Source organism: Cimex lectularius, unplaced genomic scaffold (assembly GCF_000648675.2).
Source record: "Cimex lectularius strain Harlan isolate CLEC.00 unplaced genomic scaffold, Clec_2.1 scaffold172, whole genome shotgun sequence".
In the NCBI taxonomy this organism is placed as follows: Eukaryota; Metazoa; Arthropoda; class Insecta; order Hemiptera; family Cimicidae; genus Cimex; species Cimex lectularius.
The window spans coordinates 214,733-238,134 of NW_019392796.1; the positions used below are offsets into that span (position 1 = coordinate 214,733).

At 33.3% G+C, this 23,402-nt stretch overlaps 1 protein-coding gene across 1 annotated transcript in view; it reads right to left on the minus strand.

Moving 5' to 3' along the window:
* LOC106665089 (graves disease carrier protein) overlaps positions 1 to 22,688 on the minus strand; it is a 59,516-nt gene extending 36,828 nt beyond the window's left edge. The window contains exon 1 of the mRNA XM_014391288.2: positions 22,560 to 22,688. Within this exon, the coding sequence (XP_014246774.1) occupies positions 22,560 to 22,608 (49 nt within the window). The 5' untranslated portion in view covers positions 22,609 to 22,688. The remainder of the gene's footprint in view (positions 1 to 22,559) is intronic.
* Positions 22,689 to 23,402: the final 714 nt, after the last annotated feature.

Consider the following 23,402-nt stretch of genomic DNA (forward strand, 5'->3'; position numbering starts at 1 on the left):
GAAATGATTATTTAAGTTGGTTCAATCAAAAGAAAATGCGTCTGCATTTAAAACTCCTTACCAATAAAAATAGTTAATAAAAAATTACAGGAATTTGATTTTTAGTTGTTTAATTAATTTCCATTAATTTTTCGGTTTTTAGAGGAGAAAAATTCGTAGAGCTTTAAATCAATCATTTTTTAAAAGTATCTGTATTTCATGATTTGTAATAACGTTTTCTCTAAAATCTGCCTTCTCAGATTGTGAAAATGCAAATGAAAATTTGAACTCTTTTGTAATTGGATTTTCTAAAAAGGTTGGGTGCTGTGCAAGGATGAGGATTTGTTGACAAAACGACCAGTATCCCTAGGAAAAAAATGGGAATTTTCATAATTCCAACATTTTTGTATTAAATTTTTCATTAAGTCTTTTTAACCATGTGATGAGAAAAACATACCTTTAACTTTCCACTTTTCTACAAAACATAACACGATTCACATACCAATTTTTTTTCTTCGCGAAAGCACATTATGTATTTGGTAATGTACGTTATACTCAAAAACGCTTTAGCCATAACTGGGTACGACTATTCAGAGGAAAATGAACATTACCAGACAACCATTGGTCTATTAGAAAAAATATTAACTCTAACAACGTTAATTTACCTGGAATAATACCATTAAAAAAACTATAAACTTTTCCCTGTTGGTCCGATTTCGATTTGAAAAAACTCAATGTGCAAAACTTTTTCAGGTAATGTAAAATTCATTCATTACATAATGTTTTTCGCAACGAGAGAATCTCATGGGATGTGCTCCAGTGAACATCCTGTACATTCCTTATATTTTTAACATATATATTATCTCTATTTTACAGGAAATTAAACGATTTGGCTAAGAATAAACATAATCGGAAAATTAATTATTAAAAAAATGTGAAAACGGGGGAAAGGTTTATTTTTAATTCCAAAACCCAGCTATCCCACTTTAACCACCAGGGGTTCACACTGTAATAGAATTTGTAAACATAAATATCAACCTCTTATATTTAAAAAAAAATTTATTCAGTATTTTTAACCATATGGTGGACGAAATACTGCCTTCACCTCAGGGGAAAGGAAACAAGGACTAAATATAACTAAGAACGAATCGTAACTCATTAAAAGGCGGCATTCAATGCCGAATAATAACAATGAAAAAAATCTTGAAAGCCTTCCTTGTAAAATTCCTGCATATACACAACATCTGTTTTCTGTTATAGTGGAAGTGGAGTAGCCTGTTGTGTCCTGAAAACTTTCGCCACAAAATTAGCTTATAAATAATTACTTTAATTTAATTAATAATTAATTTAATAATTATTTAAAATATGTGTTTTTTGTAAAGATAGATAGATAGAGAGAAAGAGAGCGAGAGAGAGAGAGNGAGAGAGAGAGAGAGAGAGAGAGAGAGAGAGAGAGAGAGAGAGAGAGAGAGAGAGAGAGCCAGACATGCAGAGAAGTGTTAATTCATACACTGTTAAAAAAGAAAACATGAATTTACTCTTATTTTACTTTTAAAATGCCATGAATCGCTTATATTTACAAAGGTGATAGCCATTCTGGTATAAGCTGTATAATCTAAAAAAAGTTAGCATTAAACCATTCTTGGATTATTTTGTGAGGAAAAATCTTCTCGTAATTAACTATCTATTCTTCCTTATTTCAAAAAGCATGACTTTGACTCTAAAATATAAGTAGAGATGGCAAGACCTACCTGATGTATTTATCCTACCTGATAAAGGAATAATTTTACCTGAACTTATTTTAGCATTCTTTACAACAAAGCTATATTTAAAAATTAAATTAACTAGTTTTCGTGGTCCGCTTGACCAATTAATACCTTTCAATTAATTAAGGTTTTTAGTTAAGATAAAAAAGATAGTGTCACGAGCGGGACTCGAACCCACGATCTTTGGCTAGATACGCCGCTGCCCTACCACTTGAGCTATCATCGTGACTTCGATCCACTCGGACTCTTAACTTCCCATCTCAACCCCACCTTTTGAATTTTCCCTCCTTTTTGCCATTTTTTCGGTGTATCTAGCGGAAGATCGTGGGTTCGAATCCCGCTCGTGACACTGACTTTTTTTATCTCAACTTAAAACCTTAATTAATTTAAAAATTAACTTCATCCTGTTCGTACGTAAAATTTATTGTAGTTACACGTCATCAGGTCATTTCGCCATTTCAAGAATGTGTATGTTTTTCGAAATGAGACATAAAACAACGAAATAAATAATTATGACTCTAACTATTGAACAATTTGAATTTGCTAGTAATCAGAAGCCGACGTTTTTATATTGTTTGTAGGCGAAAAACCAGCCAAGATGTTAATCTGTCAAGGTTGAGTAATTATGCAAGAATTTTGGATAAAATGGTCACAAAAAAGTCATTGACTCTCAATAAACAACAGGGAAAATAGAATGAATTGTTATTCCATGTAAAGATTAACGTTTGGATATGTCTGTTTTAAAGTAATAATTGGTTATATATATTATATATACTTAATTATTCACATCTTTGAAGGAGCGGAATCACCAAATCACTACCCAAGATAAAATGGTTCAAAATCTTGGGATTTGTGAACAAGTCCAAGAGATTTATGCAGGACACATGAGCCGACCAAGTCCCGGACCTTTAGGGATGGGGTACGAGTCTACCCAGGCATTGAACCCCTCGGGTCTGCGTAATTTGTATATTATATATATATATACAGATAAAATATAAAAATGTAAGTGTTTTTCATTGTAAATCACTCCAGTAGAATTTCACTACAATTTTTCAAATATGTTTTGTTGCGGAAAGTTGAAGTTCACGACACTATCTAATATTTGTATTATTAATTATCTTTAAAAAACCCTACGTTTTAGCTTTTTATGGCTTTATTTTTATGATATTTCGAAAGATTGTACAGTCTTTAGACGAAAATACCGTTATCAATGATAGGGGAGCAATAAAGGTCGCTATTGCGGAAGAAATTGCCAACACGGTTATCGACTATATTAGAGTGTTAGGCAGTGGTTTAATTTGAATTTTCTAAACTGAAAACCTCGGAATTAAGCTTATATACAGCCTGATTATGAAAAAAAAACATGCTATACGCGACATATAAGCTAAATTCTTGCACAAATTAGAATAGTCTATCTATTCTAGTCTGTAGAACAAAATTCGCAAATAATCATCGCAAATAAAAGAATAAACAATAACCTTTTTTAAATTCATGGTTCCAAACCTTGGTATAACCAAAAAATCGAATTTCTCAATATGAATTTCTCAATCCTGCATTTATCAACGTTCTATACAAAACAGACCTACCTAGCCATCTCTATCTGTTTAATTTGTGTTAATCCATCTTTATCAATCATTCAATCTACCTACGTCTGTCCGTCCAACTAAACTTTCTATCTATCTATCTATCTACATTATTTATATGTCGGTCAAAATATCAATCTACATATCTACATTTGTATCTATCTTTCTATTTGTCTCTCACTTGCTTTCTCTTTGCTATATCAATCATTTATTTATTTATCTATCTCCATTTGTTTCTGATTCAGTCTTTCTCCTTCTCTCCCCTATCTTTCTCACGCACACTCTCTTTCTCTCCTCTATATCTGTACATTTTTCGATGTATTTAAGTATATACAGTAGATACGATATATATATTAAATTATTTATTAAAACTGGTCTTAGTAGACCAACCATTAATTTTACATTAATATTATAGAAAAAATAAATAATATCGTTGTCCTTTTTAATATTCTGACCATGTTTCGGTTATGTAAGAGTTTGGTCGCTTCCACATTCTCGTGCTGGCTGAGCCGAGCCTGATGTTTGGCGGCAAATCTTTGTATTTCCGCCGTGATTTCAGGGATCTTAAGATCCCTATTTAAGTCGTTATTTCTTATGTTCCAAGGATGTCCAACGTTACCATGTCACGTAAGATTTTATTTTGGAGTGTTTGTATGATTTTGATATTGCTGTGTTTGGTACAACCCCATAGCTGAATACCATATGTCCACATAGGCTTTATGACTTGTTTATATAATAATATTTTATTTTGTATAGCATGGTTGGAGCCACGTCCTATCAACCAGTATAGTTGTCTAAACCTATTTCTGTCCTTTTTTTCTTCACGTGATCTTTCCATCTCAGCTTGGCATCTAAGGTCATTCCCAGATATTTAGCTGTATCGCTGTATGGTATAGTAGTTCCATCGATTGTGAGCGACGGAAAACGGTCCACTTTTTGTTTGTGAAGACTAGATGAACTGATTTATGCTGATTTAGCTTGATATTCCATTTTTTTTGTCCATTCATTTATCTTATTACATGCATTTTGGAGGATTTTGGTTGAATGGGTGATAATCGGTCCTATGATATCAACGCTGTGTCATCTGCATTTTAACTCCATCTATTTTCGGAAAATCACTGGTGTATAACAAGTAAAGCAGTGGACCTAATATGCTACCTTGTGGCACTCCTGCATTTATTGTTTTTAATTTTAAATATTGATCTTCTTGTTTGACTATAAACAGTCTGTCAGTTAGGTAGGAACTGATAATATCGACATACAGCTTTGGTAGCATACCTTTTAGTTTATTGATGAGTCCTTCGTGCCAGACCTTGTCAAAAGCTTGTGAGACATCAAGGAGTACAGCAGAACAAATTTGTTTTTCTCCAAGAGATTTTTCTATTACGTCCGTTACTCGGTGAATTTGGTCTATTGTTGAATATCCTGTTCGGAATCCAAATTGGTGGTCAGGAATGATTTTCTTTCTTTCTACAATGGGTTTTATTCGTTTTAATAATAACTTTTCGAAGAGTTTAGACACTGTCGGTAGTAGCGATATTGATCTATATAATTTGTAGTCTCTCTCTATTTCTCTCTCTCTCTCTCTCTCTCTCTCTCTCTCTCTCTCTCTCTCTCATGTTTTGTAGGACGCGTTTAAGGGACAGTTTTCTGTTATATTTACGTAATTATTAAGCGATAAATCTTGTTCCAACTTAGATGGGAAAATAACGGAACGTTTCGATATTGTTCATAAATCAGAAACTGGTCAGCCCAATAACAATTTTGTGAACCCGTGTCGAAGGAGAAGAAGATTACAAGAAGCATCAAATGTTGAATTCATCGGCAAATTTAACTCTGAAAAAAAATGGAAATAAAAATATTTTATTGAAGATTCCAGGGCCAAAGCTACACCAGATTTACCGAAGTTACGACGATCCTAATTCCGGCCTGAGCCGAGGAAGTATAAACATATCCTTGATCGGAAAGGTCGATGAAAATTGAAAGTAATAATAAAAATAAATGCAATTCTTCCGACTTCCTAATTTTATTTATATATCAAAAAAATTTAAAATTTGCAGTACATTTGTAGGTATTTGTATACCTTCTGTTTAATTAATTCTACTTCATTAACACTTTCACTATCATCTCCATCCTAGGAGATCTCCTGGCCATCGGCTCTTCAAGTCGGCGAGGAGGGTTCGAGGGAATCGTCGGGATGCGAAGTTTCTGATGTAGTCAAATTGTTTAACGTTTCTCTTTAAATATAATTTACCATAATCATATTTATACGACAAATGGCTGTGTTGTGTCCCTTGAGCTCGTTTAGCAGAGTAGGTCATTTACAGGCACTATCACAAACGACTCGGCTCGATAAACTGGACCCCCATTGTTATTCAAACCAACAACACAGACAAAAAAAAAAGCGTTCTTTAAGTACTTAAAAATAAAATCTGCCTCCGCGAAATGGATAATGCAGGATTTACCAATGCTTCACTCACGCGTTCAATTGATTATGTAAACATTTGTACTTTTTCCCTCTTTCCCTATTCTTGTCGTTTTCCATCCATCAAAATCCTCTTTTCTCATGGCACAAACCCACTCATTTAAAGATCTGCAATTGATTCTTATAAATAATTAATCTTTATGTAAGGTATTGGTTGAAATAAAAAAGCCAGCATCACGGCGGGATTCGAACCAACGACTTTTGAAAAATGGCAAAAAGGAGGGAAAAATCGAACGGTGGGTTGAGATGGGAAGTTGGTGTCCGAGTGGATCGAAGGCATAGCTTGAATCATAGCATCGAAGTATAGCTCGAGTCGAGCAGCAGCGTATTTAGCCGAAGGTCGTGGGTTCGAATCCCGCTCGTGACAATGGCTTTTTTATTTCAACTTTTTTTTTTCAAATAATATACCTTACATAAAGATTAATTAATTGAAAGAAGTTATTTGGTTAATTGGACCACGAAATCTAATGAACTTACAAATAATAATCAACACAAAGCAAACGTTAACCCTTCATTGGTGTTTCCATTCAAGCGTTATTTAAGTAAAAAATTATTTGTAATTTATATCTTTGATTTCGGTCTGAGATTTATTAATTTTCAAAACTAGACTAATAGTACTGAAACGTCCGTATTAAAAATAATAAGAAGATGAAAATACTGAATAAAATAATTGGAAATAATCAATAAAAATAAATAGCATAAGAGACTGATGACGCATCGAATAGCCTTGTTGAAACTTGTGTAGGGTGGAAGTTAGATAAGCAAGATCTGCATAATTAACATAATTAACAGAGCAGTAATTACACGCTCACAAGCCATAAACATATTATAATATATACACTAGAGGAGCGTAAATCTCCTCTCTCTCTCTCGCGACATAATTTTTTTTTATTTCTATACTTTCAAACAAACACTCAGTAATATCCATACGCACGTCTAAACCTAACAAACGCAATTTTTGGTTTATGTAAAAGAAGTAGTTTTGCATGGTTGTTAGACCAAAAAACGCCGACATTTCTCGACTTCTTGAGACAAATTTCGACCTCTAACCCAGCTTTGTTGCCAATTCATCTATTCTTCTATCATCTGTCTGTGCACATCGCTTTTCCACTTTTTCATTAACTTCAACCAAGCTCATCACTAAAAATGTATTAACATTCTAAAATTAATTTAGTGAGAATAAAACACACATTTTAACATATAACTTAGATTAAACTAAATAATATGTTTTTATATGCACCCTCCAACTTTCAATCAGAGTAATTCATGTTCTGCCAAACAACATATTATATTCCACTATATCGATCCATTTGTTGCCATATCTTCTTTAATTTTTTCTGTGCTATCCTTCACAATCAATCACGGTTTCAGGCAGCCCATTCTTTCTATAACCATCCTCTCGATGACTTTAATCATTTTTCCTTTTTCCTTCTATGAGAATGATGCCTAGGTGTACCTCTTAACATCCGTTGTCCTTCCAGCTATGATACTACTCTTTGAACGTGTTTTTAGTATCCTTATTCCGACTCCAATGGATCGAGGTCGAGTACTCCAAAAATTTTCTTATTTTTCCTTTTGCTCAATTTCTTCAGTAGTTCCTTCTTTGTATTCTATTATTAATTAATGAGGGCGATTACTTGGTGATTATTCTTTATTTATTCTTTGGTTACTCATTTCTAAATTTTTTAAGCTCATCGCTGATCATTCTGCTGTCTGTTTTATCTGTGATTTCTGACTCCCAGACAAAGCCAATTTTTTTTTATAATCCTATTCAAAATACACAGATTAAATCATCCGGGTCAAATTATTTATAAGAAATTATAATTAAAGTGGCCAATCAACTGAGCCGATTCAGGACACTGCTTTTACTTTTTGTCATGAATATTTTCATCAGGGTGAGTCTTTAGAAAAGATCAGATAATCCGATGAAGCTACGGATAGTTTAGTCTCGTACTAAAACAAATGATAAGGAGAATTAGGAGCGAATTCAGAAGCACTTGAGTAATTTGACTACAAGTATCATCAAACTACTCCAAACCCAACTTGAGACAAGTGGGCCAAATGCAAGATAGACGTTTTTGATCAAAAAAATTTTTTTTCTCGCATGTATCGTTAAAAATTAAGAGATAATAATGCTTTATCGTTACAATATTATACAATAATATGATAAAACCACTTGGCAAAAAATAAGAGCTAATATTTAATGTTTTTTATTTTTAAAAATAAAAACAATTTCGTTGATCAAGTAGGGAAAAAAACAAAAATTATGTTATTTGTATGTTATTTATCACACTGAAATATTCACATATTAGGAAGAAAAGTGAGTAAAATATCGACAAAGATGTTATTATTAATTGTGTTAATCAATTGATTCTAATATTTAAAAAAATTAAACTAATTTGTGTTTTGGTCATTTCCGATAATGGTAAGCTGCCTTCTTTTTTAAAAGAACGTTGAGTCAAATAAAACATGAAGATTTAGTTACGTATTATTTTCCTTTTAATATGGTTGCCTGGATAGGCAGATCAAAATGATCAGAAATGACATGTTCATCAACCCGCAGACTCTAATAGAAAAACTCAAAATTTAAATAATTTAAAACCACCAAAACAAAAATTAACAAATAAAACTCATACACTTTTGTCTCTCTATTTGTGTAAAAAATAAATAAACAGATTACGAGCATTGCTTCCATGTTGATTCAAATGTGAATTCGATCTGGAACCGGTTTAAAAGGTTGCCCTCGAATCGCATACTACGTTTTTTACCTACGTACAAAACTTCCCGTTTGAGAAAAACAATGAGACAATTTTTCGAAAATTACATAAGCCATTACATAAATTTACACATTTCTCATGATCGTCCTGGTCACTTAGACCTGTCCGACGATTAAACTTGATAAAAGATCTAGATTGCATACAAACGAGGGGGAAAATTCCTCCAGGAAAATCCGGGAAATTCAGTCTATTTTTTTCTTACTCAAGAGATGCGAGGTTTAACTCATCCATCTGATACAATGAAGGATCCGGGTTAGGTATACCCTGAAAAACATGACATAAAATATGAGGAATCAAACTAATTAGGGAAGTACATCTCGGTCTTTCAAACTGAAATACACGCTGTTAATAAAATATAAGGGCCATAAAATGTTACGCTGCCAAAAAATCCCTATAAGATTCAACAGCCAAACAGTTATATGCTTTAGAACGTGAATATGTCACAACCAAAATGATCCGTGAATATACTCAAAACCTCCAAAACCTTGGAAAACAACCTAGCTAACTTGAATTCCAGGACACAAAGCAATATTCTGTAATGAACACAGAAATAAACTGGCAACAGGAGGATCTGCCAGACCAGTTATAGGCCCAGAACCCATAATCGGGATAACAAGATCCAAGACAGAATCCTACATCTCAGAATGGGCCCACAGAAACCAAAAGGAGAAATGGACGTACTATGGAACTGCCAGATTCAGTAAATTCATAGATAAAAAAAACCTTCTTCAAAACAGCACACACATTGTTACAGCTAAACAGGGTAAAAGTCAGTGCAGTGCTTTGATGGGGGCTCTGTACAGGTCACTGGCATCTGAGAAAACACCTACACAAAGGAATAGAATTTATATAACCATTGGGTCATTTTCAGAAACTGTGGCTATTGAAAACTGTGACAAAGATATCAAAAGGCTATTTATTATCAACAAGACAATAGCCAACCACTCTGGCATCCAGACGGCAGGGAAGACAGCTAATTCATCGCTGTTAATGTTCAGAGCCGTTTGGAATTGCTCAAAGCCTTATCAGATATTGCGGATAGAAACAAAAATACCCTTGTTTGTGTACCGGTGCACACAGAGCAAGAAATTGGCCAAGGAAAGTTCGATGAAGATACCGATCGGCCCTGAACCTTTGGCGGTATATCAAATTGCCCAAAACGTAGATCCATTAGACCAAATTAAGAATAAGTTCTCGGTTCAATGGTGATGTAGTACAGGTCAAAGGCATTCGAAAAAGTTCATCAAAGAAGCATCGCAGAAAATAACAGCAGAACTGCTAAAACCAGGACGTGATAGAACTAGAATATACTTGGAGTGCTGAGTGCTGACTGGACTCTGCAGACTCGGGAGGCAAATTTATAGGCTCGGATCAACAGAAACAAGTACGTTCAGATATTGCCAGGAAGAAGAAAAAACATCGGAACCTGTCTTCTCTTGGTACGAACGTCTATGCAGGCTGAGTTACTCCTGGGAGAGCAGAAAAAAAGCCCAGGCCTGAAGGATCTGATAAAAAGCATTAAGGTTAAAAAAAGAGATCGATATTTTCAGCAATGATCCCTCCACCACAACGTTAATGGTTATGAAATGAAACCAAAGGAACTGCTCAATGGAGACATATACTAGGGTAACTAGATAAGTTGACTCGGGCAACAGAATTGAGACAATGACAGATAATGACCTACTACTCAAGATCGAGCAAAACGACCAATTAGTTGTGATTGATCTCTAAGGATATCCCTGTTAAATACAACATTGGGAAAAAATAGAAAGTTGCCCTTTTCAATAGTAAACAAAACATTCTATTCTCGGAATATGCTGACCCAATTAATTATAGGGTTGTTTCAACATTTCTTGTTTTTTTTTTTCTTTATGCGCATTCAAGGAATCGGCTCAGGTTTAGGCCATGGCTGTCACCATTCACCGTGTTAGTCTCAGGTTTTCTAGAACCCGAATTTTTCTCCAAATGATCTGGATCTGTCAATCAAAAATCGGATGGATTATTAGAGTTAATAAAAATAAATCCCAAAATTTTAGTTAAGTTTGCTCCTTGACACTTTTCTCCGGCAATCCATACCAATGCATTGATTTACCAACCCGGATATCGAACTGATTTTTTCAACCGACTGGAAGAATTTCCTAGACAGCTTCAAACATTCCTCTGCTCATACAACGGTTGTATTTTCTATTTAAGAATTCAATTAGCATAAATTGTCACTTTAAACAACTCTTACATCAATTCCAAGGTTGTAGTCAGACTTCATGTAACCATATGGCCAGAAACACATCCATAAAATGTAAACATATAAATATTTTAAATGGCATAGGTCAAAATAAAATAGCCAAATAAAAACAGCGATCAAAACATAAATTTATGCTGCTTTAAACAACAAAATTCAGACTTAACTATATTCAAAACTTAGTGTAATTTTCAATTTTTCCCAACTTTTTGATTAACGTAAACTTCTATTAAACGTGTGGTGATTAGTGACCGTTAATCGATAATTATTCAGAAATCGTGAGATGCGGTCTGGTGTGATGTAGGTTTCAGAAAAACATTTTATTTATCGTGGCGTTTCGATCTTTATTCAGATCATCTTTAGGGCCTGGGATTTACAAACAAAAATATATTTTTTATGTATTCAATCAATGTATTTCTTTTCATATATAAACATAAAACAGCAATATCTCACTGGCACTCTCAACACGACACGCAAGAATGGCACAATTACACAGAAAACTAACACTTTGAGTGAGTAGAAATACTTTGATTGAATATAAAAAATATATTTTGCATTGTATAAATTCACTTTTTTCCACATCCTACATGTATTTGTTAAATGTAAACAATGTTTGTAAATCCCAGGCCCTGAAGATGATTTCAATAAAGATCGAAACGTTGGCACGATAAAGAAAATGCTTTTCTGAAACCTACATCACACCAGACCGCATCTCACGACTTCTGAATAATTATCGATTAACGGTCACTAATAACCACACATTTAATAGAAGTATTAAATGTTCTATGCTAATTCTATTAAAACTCACAAATAGAAAACATTGTCATTATATAAATGTAAATAAACTTTGTAAGGAAGTACACGCGTAGTGAATTATGTACTTTCTCGTTAAGGTTGATGTTGACTTCTATCGCCTTAGTGACCTTGCTGACATCAGCTCAACCACCCGTATAATGGCGCCGTGCTGAAATTTTAAACACACAGCTAAAGTTTAAAGCCCAAAATAGCATTTTGTTTCTAAAGAAAAACGTATTTTGTGTATTTTTACGATCTAAAAACACCAAACGGCATAAGAAATGGGATAATTGACACTAATACTACGTCGACGAGGGACTTCTGGAAAAGGCTTAATACTACAATTGTACTTCGTTATATAAAAAAAGAGAGAAACACAGCACAGCAAAAGTATAAACAAGATTTGTTTCTCCCACTAAGTCCGGAAAATCAAATTACTTATTTCTCTCCTGCTTCTAAATGTATTTTCTAAAATAGTCAAAAACTCCAAGGGCAAAGCATTTGTCTCAATAAAATGTTCGATAAGACAGCAGTTACTGACATATTGCAGTCTAAATATAGGATACAAATGACGTTTTCGATTCTTTTTTATTATTATATTCATTCGTTATTAAACATTTACGTTCTATTTTTTCATGCTATAATCCTTGATCGCATAACTCATAAGAGATATGATTCAAGTGTCAAAAATGGTAAATTTATAAACTAAACGTAATTATATGTTTTAAAAATAATTTATCAACAAACGACGGTTATTATTTTTGGGTAAGTTTTATTTTTATCAACTATTATTCTAGATCGTATAAATTTATTTAAAAAATTATAGTTTTCATACAAATGACAAAAATGTATTTAAATTAAAAAAAAAAAAAGAATCCTTAGTACTAGTCTAAAATATTTCTGTTCACTTACTTTTGGGCCAAAGCACGCGTACCTGCTCGACAAGCAGAGACAGGTTGCTCAATGTGTCCATATGGTCAATCCTGCTTCCATATATTTAGACGCAAAACATAAGAAATGTGCTGATGAGTACGGCAGCGAATTTTTGGGTCCCCTATTCCGATTTCTCAGGAAACTGCGCTACATATACGCTAAATTAGGTAGTTTTAACTGTTTTATGAGGATGTATTTATATGCTTGAATGTGTGAAGTACAAGAGTGTCGATGGCGGAATATCAAGTACCCCATCGACTCTCAATCAGACTAGATTGTAAGTATATTTGTCTATGCTATTGTTTTCGACAAGTAGTGATATAGGAATATCCAATACTCCATCACTCTACTTGAGTGAAAGTTCCAAATAAGATGGAACGTATTTAAAAATTAGTGAAAGAGTCTGTTTAGGTTAAAACTGGATCCAATAGGGGCTGAAATGATCTTGTTGTCTAATCCGACCCCGGACCACCAAAACACCGAAGTGGGTGATTCTCGCGGCTTGCCACAAGTCATAGGATCGGTTCTGCACATGCACTCAAGTACTAATATGGGCACAATGGAGAAAAAAACATTGAAAAAAAAAAGTTGAAACGTTTGTTCTAGATCGAAACGCGGTGATCTGCGACCAAAACGAGGCAAACATATCATCGAGCGTCACACTCCCTTAAAACCCGATAAATTTGATATTAGAATTTTTTAGATACAATAGAAGAATAGATATAATAGAATGAATAAGATTGAAATTTTTAAAAAATTTTATGATAGCTAATAGTACAGAGGACGGTACTAGACGTAGAAACAAGCACATTGATTTTGAAGGCAAGTTAGCCACGTATTGATATCTTTTCTGAATTAATTCTAAGGAAAAGTCCTGACACTAATTTACTTATGAAATAATGAGGGCCCTTTCCCCAAAATTCTTGAAAAAAAAATTAAAACAATTTGTCAAAATGTTTGACTTATGAAATATCCACATTTTCTAAGCAATAGAAGTCATAGAAAGTGTGAATTTTGTAAGCTTATGAAATACCTTAGCCACTTATAAACACATCTTTTGTGAATTGATTGTATGGAAGAATCATGAAAATAATTTCTTATGAAATAATGAGGGCCCTCCTCCAAATTCCTGAAAAATAATTAATTAAAACAATTTGTCAGTGTTTTACTTTTGAAATATCTACATTTTCTAAGCAATAGGACTCATAAAAAGTGTGAATTTTGGAAGCTTATGAAATACCTTAGCCACTTATAAACACATCTTTTGTGAATTGATTGTATGAAATTAAATAATTATTAAAAATAATAATGAAATAATGATAATCACGAACATATGAAATACTATGAGACTTACTTGCTTATGAAATTATGCTTATGAAAATTAAATCCAAACAAACCTTGTCATCAATGATGGAAACAATCATATACTTTGTGGGGCTTTACGCTGCGTTCGGTAGAGTTGAAGTGTGAATGAAAAAATAAATGGAACTTGCTCGTTATAGGTAGGGTTTTTGATTTAAATTGTTCCTTAGATAATCTGGGCCTTCCCCATTTTTCACTCTCTTCTTATTAATTTGTTTTAATTGTTAAAGGAAAGTACAAGAAAGGCGAAGACGTGATTCTGCTGCTGTTGGAAAGACCGAATTTTATGCTTCTGTTATTATTTCAGTAACATAACTCTATAAAAGGAGAGGTTTTTTTGAACCTGTAAAGGGTGTTATTACTTGAGTTTTTGTTCATAGTGGTTTGATCATTTTTTGATGAATGAACTAAGAAAAACTTTTTAACTATTTTAATCTACTGTAAAAAAAGTGATGAAATTAGATCTATTATCTTAATACTTCAAAAGATAGGCGTTTCAATTCGTTTTATCCTTGCAGTCCTGTTCCTTGTTGTGGGACCTTTTGTCAACAGGGGCCGTGAAACAATCTGACAGGTTCTATACCAGTTTCGATCACCCGTTCGATTATGCTTTGTCGGAACGGAACAAATCCTCCCGTCACCACTTCCTTCCTGCGTAGGACCTGCAAGGACTAACTTGTCAGGAAACAACCGGCCCGATTAACATACAAGACGGCGCACAGGTCTTGAAAAAAAAAAGTCTCTCGCGAAATAATCCGGCTAAGTGTCAAGGACGATCGGACACTATCGGTAAGGTCGGAGGAGTTCCTAGAAATTTATACTGTCTGACCGATCGGAAGAAATAGGATGATGGATTAATTAATCAGACCTTATTGATCGAAAAACAGCTTTAACCTTCTTTGAAAACGCAACCAACGCAAAATTTGTTATTTGCTATGACAATACAAATTGAACAGTACACACATGGGTTAACAACCCATTAACAGTGTTTCGCCAAAGATAAAACCAATTGCAGTTCCATTTCCAATTTGCCTTATTTGTTTAAAGATGCATCACAAAATTTCGTTATTTAAACTTATTATAAAATATGTTCTTGTCCATTTTGTTTGTCAACATTTTGTTCGTTGTCTACATTAGTAGATTTTGTTTTGTTTTTTGATGGTGGTTGTCAAAGTTCCTGATAATTGTTCATATCCTGAAGATATGTTATTGTATTTCAACATTTATTCATATCTGTGTAAGACTTCAGAATGTCGGACACCCTGACATCTAGATTCATAATCTTAAGCATGCATTTAACAAATAAATAAGTAAATAAAACTTGAACGTGGAATTCCTTGCAATTTTAAGTGTTTGTCATTTTTACAAGTTTTCTTTGAACCTTGTGTTCTAATGACAAACAAACTTTCGGAGAATGCCTGGTATGTGTGGAGAGTGAGTGAGTGAGGGAGTGAGGGAGTGAGGGAGAGAGAGCGAGAGAGAGACTGAGAGAAAGAGAAAATGAGAGTGAGTAGGAAAGGAAATAGTAGAAATATAGTGAGCGAATGATAATAATAATAATAATAATAATAATAATAATAATACTATAGACAGTAAAAGGAAGTGCAAAGTAACGAGAAAGAGAAACAGAAAGAAAGAAAGAAAGAGAGAGAGAGAGAGAGAGAGAGAGAGAGAGAGAGAGAGAGAGAGAGAGAGAGAGTAGGAAAGGAAATAGTAGAAATATAGTGAGCGAATGATAATAATAATAATACTATAGACAGTAAAAGGAAGTGCAAAGTAAAGAGAAAGAGAGAGAGTAAAAAAACGACTCGTGAGAGGTCCGATGTATCGCTGAGAGAAGAGTGAACGAGAGCGAAGGAGAGAGAGAGAAAAAAGAAAGAAGAGAGAGAGAGAGAGAGAGAGAGAGAGAGAGAGAGAGAGAGAAGAAAAAGAAAAAGTAGAAATGTAGTGAGCGAATGATAATAATAATACTATAGACAGTAAAAGGAAGTGCAAAGTGCAAAAAAGAAACAAGTAAAGGTTCATGAATAGATTGTTGATAGAACAAATAGAAAATGAGAGATTAAGAGATCGAAAAAAAATATAGAGAGAGAGTGAAAAGAACCCTTAAAATATACTTCTGATGAAGGCCTAAAATTTTATGACGTTGATTTATCGGGTTGGAAATGTTTGCTGATAAAGAGGTATCATCCTCCCTTCTGCCGTTTCTGCCTGGATGAATACACATTTAGAAAATACTCTTGTCCCTGGAAGAAGCCCGACATATGAAAATATAGAATCAAGTTGTTATTAAAAGTTTTTCCTAAACACTGGGCCATGTATTATACTTGAATGCTTGAAGGAATTTATAATTTAACAACGTTTCCTAGCAGAAATGAAAAGTGAAATTGATTGAAAAGTTATTTAAATTTTTTAAAATGAGGAATCAAACATTATTAAAGAAAAGGTGATTGATTATGTAATTATACAGGTAGGTTTATTCAAATGTTATAGGATATATAAAGAGCTAAATTTCAGAAATTATACATAATTTACAAGTCTGTTCATACAAAAAATAAGAAGAAAATTATATTTTAAAACGCTCAAGTCGAAAAACTGAAAACAGATATTGTAATATGTCATTGGCCTTTTTATTGAGTTATTAAAATTAGGTTTATCCTATAATTTTTCATTCATAGACGTTTGTACTATCTGCGTCATTTATCAAGGGTTAAGTAATTAATTGAGCAACATGGGGTCGATCGGAAATTAAGGTGGGTTTTTAAATATATCTGTTAAATTAATTTTAGAACTTGGCCGATAAATTATGTATGTTGTATAGTCGGTTTTTGATGGATAACTTCCTGTTCTCCATATCCCATTGTGCTAGTGTTCAAAAAGGATTTTAGGGTTTTTATAAAATATTCGTGCGTTTATTACACTGTTCAACTATTGTGGCGATATGCACGGAAAAAAATGAACTTGATAGGCTGTTAACAATTTCATTTTGTAAAACTTATTGGCATATCGTGATGAAATAAAATGTACTTTAATATCAGCTTATCAGGAATCAGTAAAAAATTCTTCGCCGACCAATTCTCTTTCTTTCTTGTCAGTTAACTGCATTAGACTTCCATCGTATACGGTAGAATTGACCATTTCGTTCTTCAGGAAGATTTGAGGAAATTTTCAACCAATCAGTTCGCCTTCTTGTTTGGAAATTTTCTGTCAGATCTTCATTGGATTTGATGTAATTGACCATTTCGTTCTTCAGGAGGCATTGACGAGATGTTTAACAATCAATTCACTTTCTTTTTTGCAAATTTTCTGTGTCAGATCTTCATTGGATTTGATATAATTGACCATTTCGTTCTTCAGGAAGCTTTGAAGAAATTTTCAACCAATCAATTCGCCTTCTTGTTTGGAAATTTTCTGTGTCAGATCTTCATTTGATTTGATATAATTGACCATTTTGTTCTTCAGGAAGCTTTGAAGAAATTTTCAACCAATCAATTCGCCTTCTTGTTTGGAAATTTTCTGTGTCAGATCTTCATTTGATTTGATATAATTGACCATTTCGTTCTTCAGGAAGCATTGACGAGATTTTCAAACAATCAATTCACTTTCTTTTTTGCAAATTTTCTGTGTCAGATCTTCATTGGATTTGATACAATTGACCATTTCGTTCTTCAAGAAGCATTGACGAGATTTTCAACCAATCAATTCACTTTCTTTCTTGCAAATTTTCTGTATCAGATCTTCATTGGATTTGATAGAATTGACCATTTTTCTTCAGGAAGCATTGACGAGATTTTCAACCAATCAATTCACTTTCTTTCTTTCAAATTTTCTGTGTCAGATCTTCGTTATATTTGAGGAATTGGGCGGTTCGTTCTCAAGAAGGAGCAAAACAATGATCGCCAATCACGGTTATTCAATTATTTCCCATGTTCCAATGCTTGTCCATGTTATTTGATGAAATCGATTATTTCGTTCTTCTAGAAGCAGTGACTCATTTTTTAATCCATCAATTCTCGTTCTTTCCTGTCAATTCACAGAAACAGACTTTTATTGTATTTGATAGAATTGACCATGTCGTTCTTCTGGATGCAGCGATTGAATTTCCAACCAATCAATTCACTTTCTTTCTTGTCAATTATCTGAATTAAACTTCCATCGTATACGATAGAATTGGTCATATTTCTTCAGGAAGCATTGAGGAGATTTTCAACTAATCAATTCACCTTCTTTTTTGGAAATTTTCTGTATTTGACAGAATTGACCACTTCGTTCTTTAGGAAGCATTGACGAGATTTTCAACCAATCAATTCAATCTGTGTCAGATCTTCATTGTATTTGAGGAATAGTGCGTTTTGTGCACAAGAAGCAGCAAAACAATGACCGCCAATCACAGCTATTCAATTATTTCTTATGTTCCAATGCTTGTACATGTTATTGACGAAATTGTTTATATCGTTCTTCTGGAAGCAGTGACTCAATTTCCAACCAAACAATTCTTCATATTTTCTTGTCAAATAACAGAAGCAGACTTTGATTGTAGTTAACGGAATTGATCATTTTTTCTTCAGGAAAGAGTGATTCAATGTTCAATCCATCAATTTTCAATTAATCAAGCTCTTTCTTATAAATTCTCAGAATGAGACTTTCATTCTATTTGATGGGATTGGTCATTTTGTTCTTCAGGAAGCAGTGGCACAATTCCAACTATAAATTTTCTCTCTTTCTTGTTAATTAACAGAAGCATACATGGTAGTTTCGTTCTCAAGAAGCAGCAAAACCTCGACGATCAATCACTTTCAATCAATCATGTCTAATGTTCCAATGCTTGTGCATGTTATTGACGGAATTGTTTATTTCATTCTTCTGGAAGCAGTGACTCAATTTTCAATCCATCGATTCTCTTTCCTGTTAATTCACAGAATCACACTTTAATTGTATTTGATAAATTATTATTCGGATATCGTGAGATGCGGTCTGGTGTGATGTAGGTGTCAGAAAAACATTTTCTTTATCGTGCCAACGTTTCGATCTTTATTGAGATCATCTTTAGGGCTCAAAGTGTTTGTCTTCTTTGTGACATTCTTGCGTGTCGTATTGAGAGTGCCCAACGTTGGCACGATAAAGAAAATGTTTTTCTGACACCTACATCACACCAGACCGCATCTCACGATATCCGAATAATTATCGATTAACGATCACTAATCTCTACACGTATTTGATAAAATTGACCATTTCGTTCTTCTGGATGCAGCAATTGAATTTCCAACGAAACAATTCTTCTTTATTTTCTTGTCAAATCAAAGCAGCAGAATTTCATTCTATTTGATGGAATTGTTTATTTCATTCTTCTAGAAGCAGTGACTCAATTTTCAATCCATCGATTCTCTTTCTTTCCTGTCCATTCACAGAATCACACTTTAATTGTATTTGATAAAATTGATCATTTCGTTCTTCTGGATGTAGCAATTGAATTTCCAACCAAACAATTCTTCTTTTTTTTTCTTGTCAAATCAAAGAAGCAGAATTTTATTCTATTTGATGGAATTGGTAATTTTTCTTCAGGAAGCAGGGATACAATTTTCAACTCTAAATTCTCCCTCTTTCTTATTATTTAACATTACAGACTTGGCCGTTCCGTTTTAAATAAGCAGCAAAACAATGACCATAGATCAATTTCAATCAATTATGTCTAATGTTCCAATGCTTGGGCATGATATTGACGGAATTTGATTATTTAGTTCTTCTGGAAGCAGTGACTCAATTTCCAACCAAACAATTCCTCTTTCTTTCTTGTCAATTCACAGAAGCACACTTTAATTTTATTTTATAAAATTGACCATTTCGTTCTTCTGGATGCAGAAATTGAATTTCCAACGAAACAATTCTTCTTTGTTTTTCTTGTCAAATCAAAGAAGCAGAATTTCATTCTATTTGATGGAATTGGTAATTTTTCTTCAGGGAGCAGGGATACAATTTTCAACTATAAATTCTCCCTCTTTCTTATTACTTAACATTACAGACTTGGCCGGTCCGTTTTAAATAAGCAGCAAAACAATGACCATAGATCAATTTCAATCAATTATGTCTAATGTTCCAATGCTTGGGCATGATATTGACGGAATTGATTATTTAGTTCTTCTGGAAGCAGTGACTCAATTTCCAACCAAACAATTCCTCTTTCTTTCTTGTCAATTCACAGAAGCAGATTTTCGTTTTATTTAGTGGAATTGATCAGTCCGTCCTCTTGGAAGCAGTAACTCAATTTCTAACCAATCAATTCTCTTTCTTTCTTGTAAATTCTCTGTACTAGATTTCCATTTTATTTGGTGGAATTGATCAGTTCGTTCTTCTGGAAGCAGTGACTCGGGTTTCACCCAATCAATTCTCTTTCTTTCTTGTAAATTCTCTGTACTAGATTTCCATTTTATTTGGTGGAATTGATCAGTTCGTTCTTCTGGAAGCAGTGACTCGGGTTTCACCCAATCAATTCTCTTTCTTTCCATTAAATTATATCAGACCTCCTTTTTGTTTTCCTAGTTTCATTAATAGTTTATTAACAAATCCATCATCAATTAATTTAAAGAATAAAAGTTGCCCTTAGTAATTAATTAATGATTATTTGGAGTTTGTGAGGTGCGGTACTTCAACGTAGGTTTTAGAAAAACATTTTCTTTATCGTGCCAACGTTTCGATATTTATTGAGATCATCTTCAGGGCTCCAAGTGTTTGTTTTCCGTGTAGATGTGTCATCTTGTGTGTCGCGTTGAGAGTGACCACCATATCTCACTGGCACACAGCAATGACACATCTACACAGAAAACACACACTTTGAGCCCTGAAGATGATGTCAATAAAGATCGAAACGTAGCACAATAAAAGAATGTTTTTTTTTAAGCCTACGTCATACCAGACCACATCTCACGATCTCAAAATAATCATAATGATAGGAATTAACTATTATTGTTTTTTGGAAATGCGAAGAGTTGTTTTTATATTTGGGGCTGGCTAGTTCTCATTGGAAATTATCTTATCAAGGTAAGTTGAAATATTATTTTAGTTTTAATTGTTCGATCATTTGACGCAGTTATCAAAGCGTAATGACGACTTGGGCCAGGATAAACAGCTGCAACTTAGTAGCCTTCCTGCGGCGCTTTTTGCGCACGTATGTGCTTTTACGTTCTAATGGAAATCGATTATCCTTTGAATAAACAGGAGCCAGCGGACGGTTACGCCGTTGTGCACATTTCTATCAAACACCTCTTACATATTTCGCATAAACGCCCACGTTCCGTGTCAAACTAGCGACTGTGCAATTAAATGGATTTTTTCTCAGTGAATCAGAGGATTGTTTGTTCAATTGTTTGTACGACAACGTGTTTCAATTTTGTAATTTTAACAAACACGATTACGATCAATTTACTTTATATAAAATTAAAATGGATTTAATGCACTTATTAAAAAAATTCAATACAGCCAATGAAATAATAATATTTATATGTGTCTATTGCAATTAAATAACAAGGAAATTTCCTCGGACATAAAAACAATATTGATATTTTCATTTCGCGTTATTTTAAACTTTTTCGTTTCCCTATTGCACTTTTGAGTTTTTAATCACATTTTCCTTTGTTTACTGCCCTACGTATTCTGTGATTTTCATCATTTTATTACTTTATACGAGGTGTCCTTTTTTAGAATCAGCTAAATTTCATTGACAAATAATGTTATTAAACCCCCCCCAAAAAAAAATCGTATTTAAGCGTAATTATTAATATTTTTGAGTTTAGTTTTAGATTTTTATCACTTTCTTAAAATATTTGTTGTCAAGTTACTTCAGAGCCAGCACAACTTTGATATTTTAAATGAGAACGGATAATCTTTTACCAACTGTTTTAAAGGATTTTTTTAAACTGAAAACGATGGCTCAATCAACCTTGTAATCAGATTTTAAATTAGTCAAAGAATAACGAAGTTATGATTTAGAATGTGGACAACTTGGCGATGACACGAATACTTGATCAGGAGGTTTTCTTTCTGTTGTATCCCAAATCGACATCTCTGAAAGGATCATAACCGTCTATCAAAATCAGTGTCCCGAAGCCCGTGGATAAGATGAGGGCGATATGGTTAAAATTGTATGCTCTGAGGACATCTCTCTTGTTTTTCGAAAACCCCAAAACCCTTCATGTCTTAGGAAGAGAGGAGTGTTGATTTTCGAGAATACGTTTAGTTCTTCATCAAAATTATATGGCATAAAGTATCGTACATATCGACCCGATCATAACGAGGAAAATGCACGATTCGCTCATTTTGATTAAACCATATTAAAGGATATTTAAAGTTCATGGAGGTATACAAAATTTGGAAGTTTTTCCCACTGTTTTAAAGGATTTTTGTCATTGCCAAAGACGGCGCAGTCAGATTTTTAATTGTTCAAAGATGGCTGGCTCTGAAATATCCTGTCAACAAATATTTTACAAAAGTGGCAAAAATTTAAAATCAGGTTAAAAATATTAAATAGGAATATTTTATTTTTGTGATAGCGTTATACTGTTCAAGAGAAATTAAGCCGGGCCATCTAAAAAGGACACCCTGCGTTCAGTGCTAACGATCAAAAATATTATGGCTATTCAAAAGTACCTGTATCACACGGTCCGCTTTTGTCCTGCAGATGCAGGAAAAACTTCATAACGTCCAACCAAGGAAACGATAAATCTTAAAATACGACAAAGGTCATTTCCGGACGAATTCAATCGACCGGCGAACCGCACAGAATAAAACAAAAAGGCCAAATTTGACGTTATAATCGCATCCGAACTTTCCGTGCGGAGAAAAGCTATTACGATATCAATCGGTCGATAAATAAAAACAAAAACATAGTTCCTCTTACATCAAAGACATGCAATTGTGTTTCTTCGATTTTTACTTAAGGTTTAATCAGAAATTCATTTTTATAATCCGTTTTAGTTTATTTTGTTTTGTGACGCTGTTCAATCCGCATATTCTGGAATTCCTTACCAAAATAGAGACGAGAACGCATCTGCGGCAATATTTGCTCGGCCATTTATAAACAATTATAAAATCCGAGTAATTATTATAAGCGTTTTAGTATATTTTAACAGAAATGGAGGCGTAATAAGGCAAATTTGAATTTATCAAAGATAAAATGTTAACTAGTATAAATTTAAAAAAAAAACTTTTGGAATGCTTGACCAACTGTCAACAAATTATCTTATGGTACAGAATATGATGAAATGTTTTGATGGAATCGAGAGTACCCTTTTAATTAAATATAAGTAAAATTTTGAAATGTATTCACTTCAATATCCTGATAATAAATATATCACTTTTAAATCAAAATGGTAAAACAAGAAAAGGTTGGATTAATTTTGCTATATTTTACCAAAGTTTTGACAATGATCCTAATTGCTAATGAAACAGAATAAATTTTTTATTTTATAAATTTCAATTGACACAAAGCTT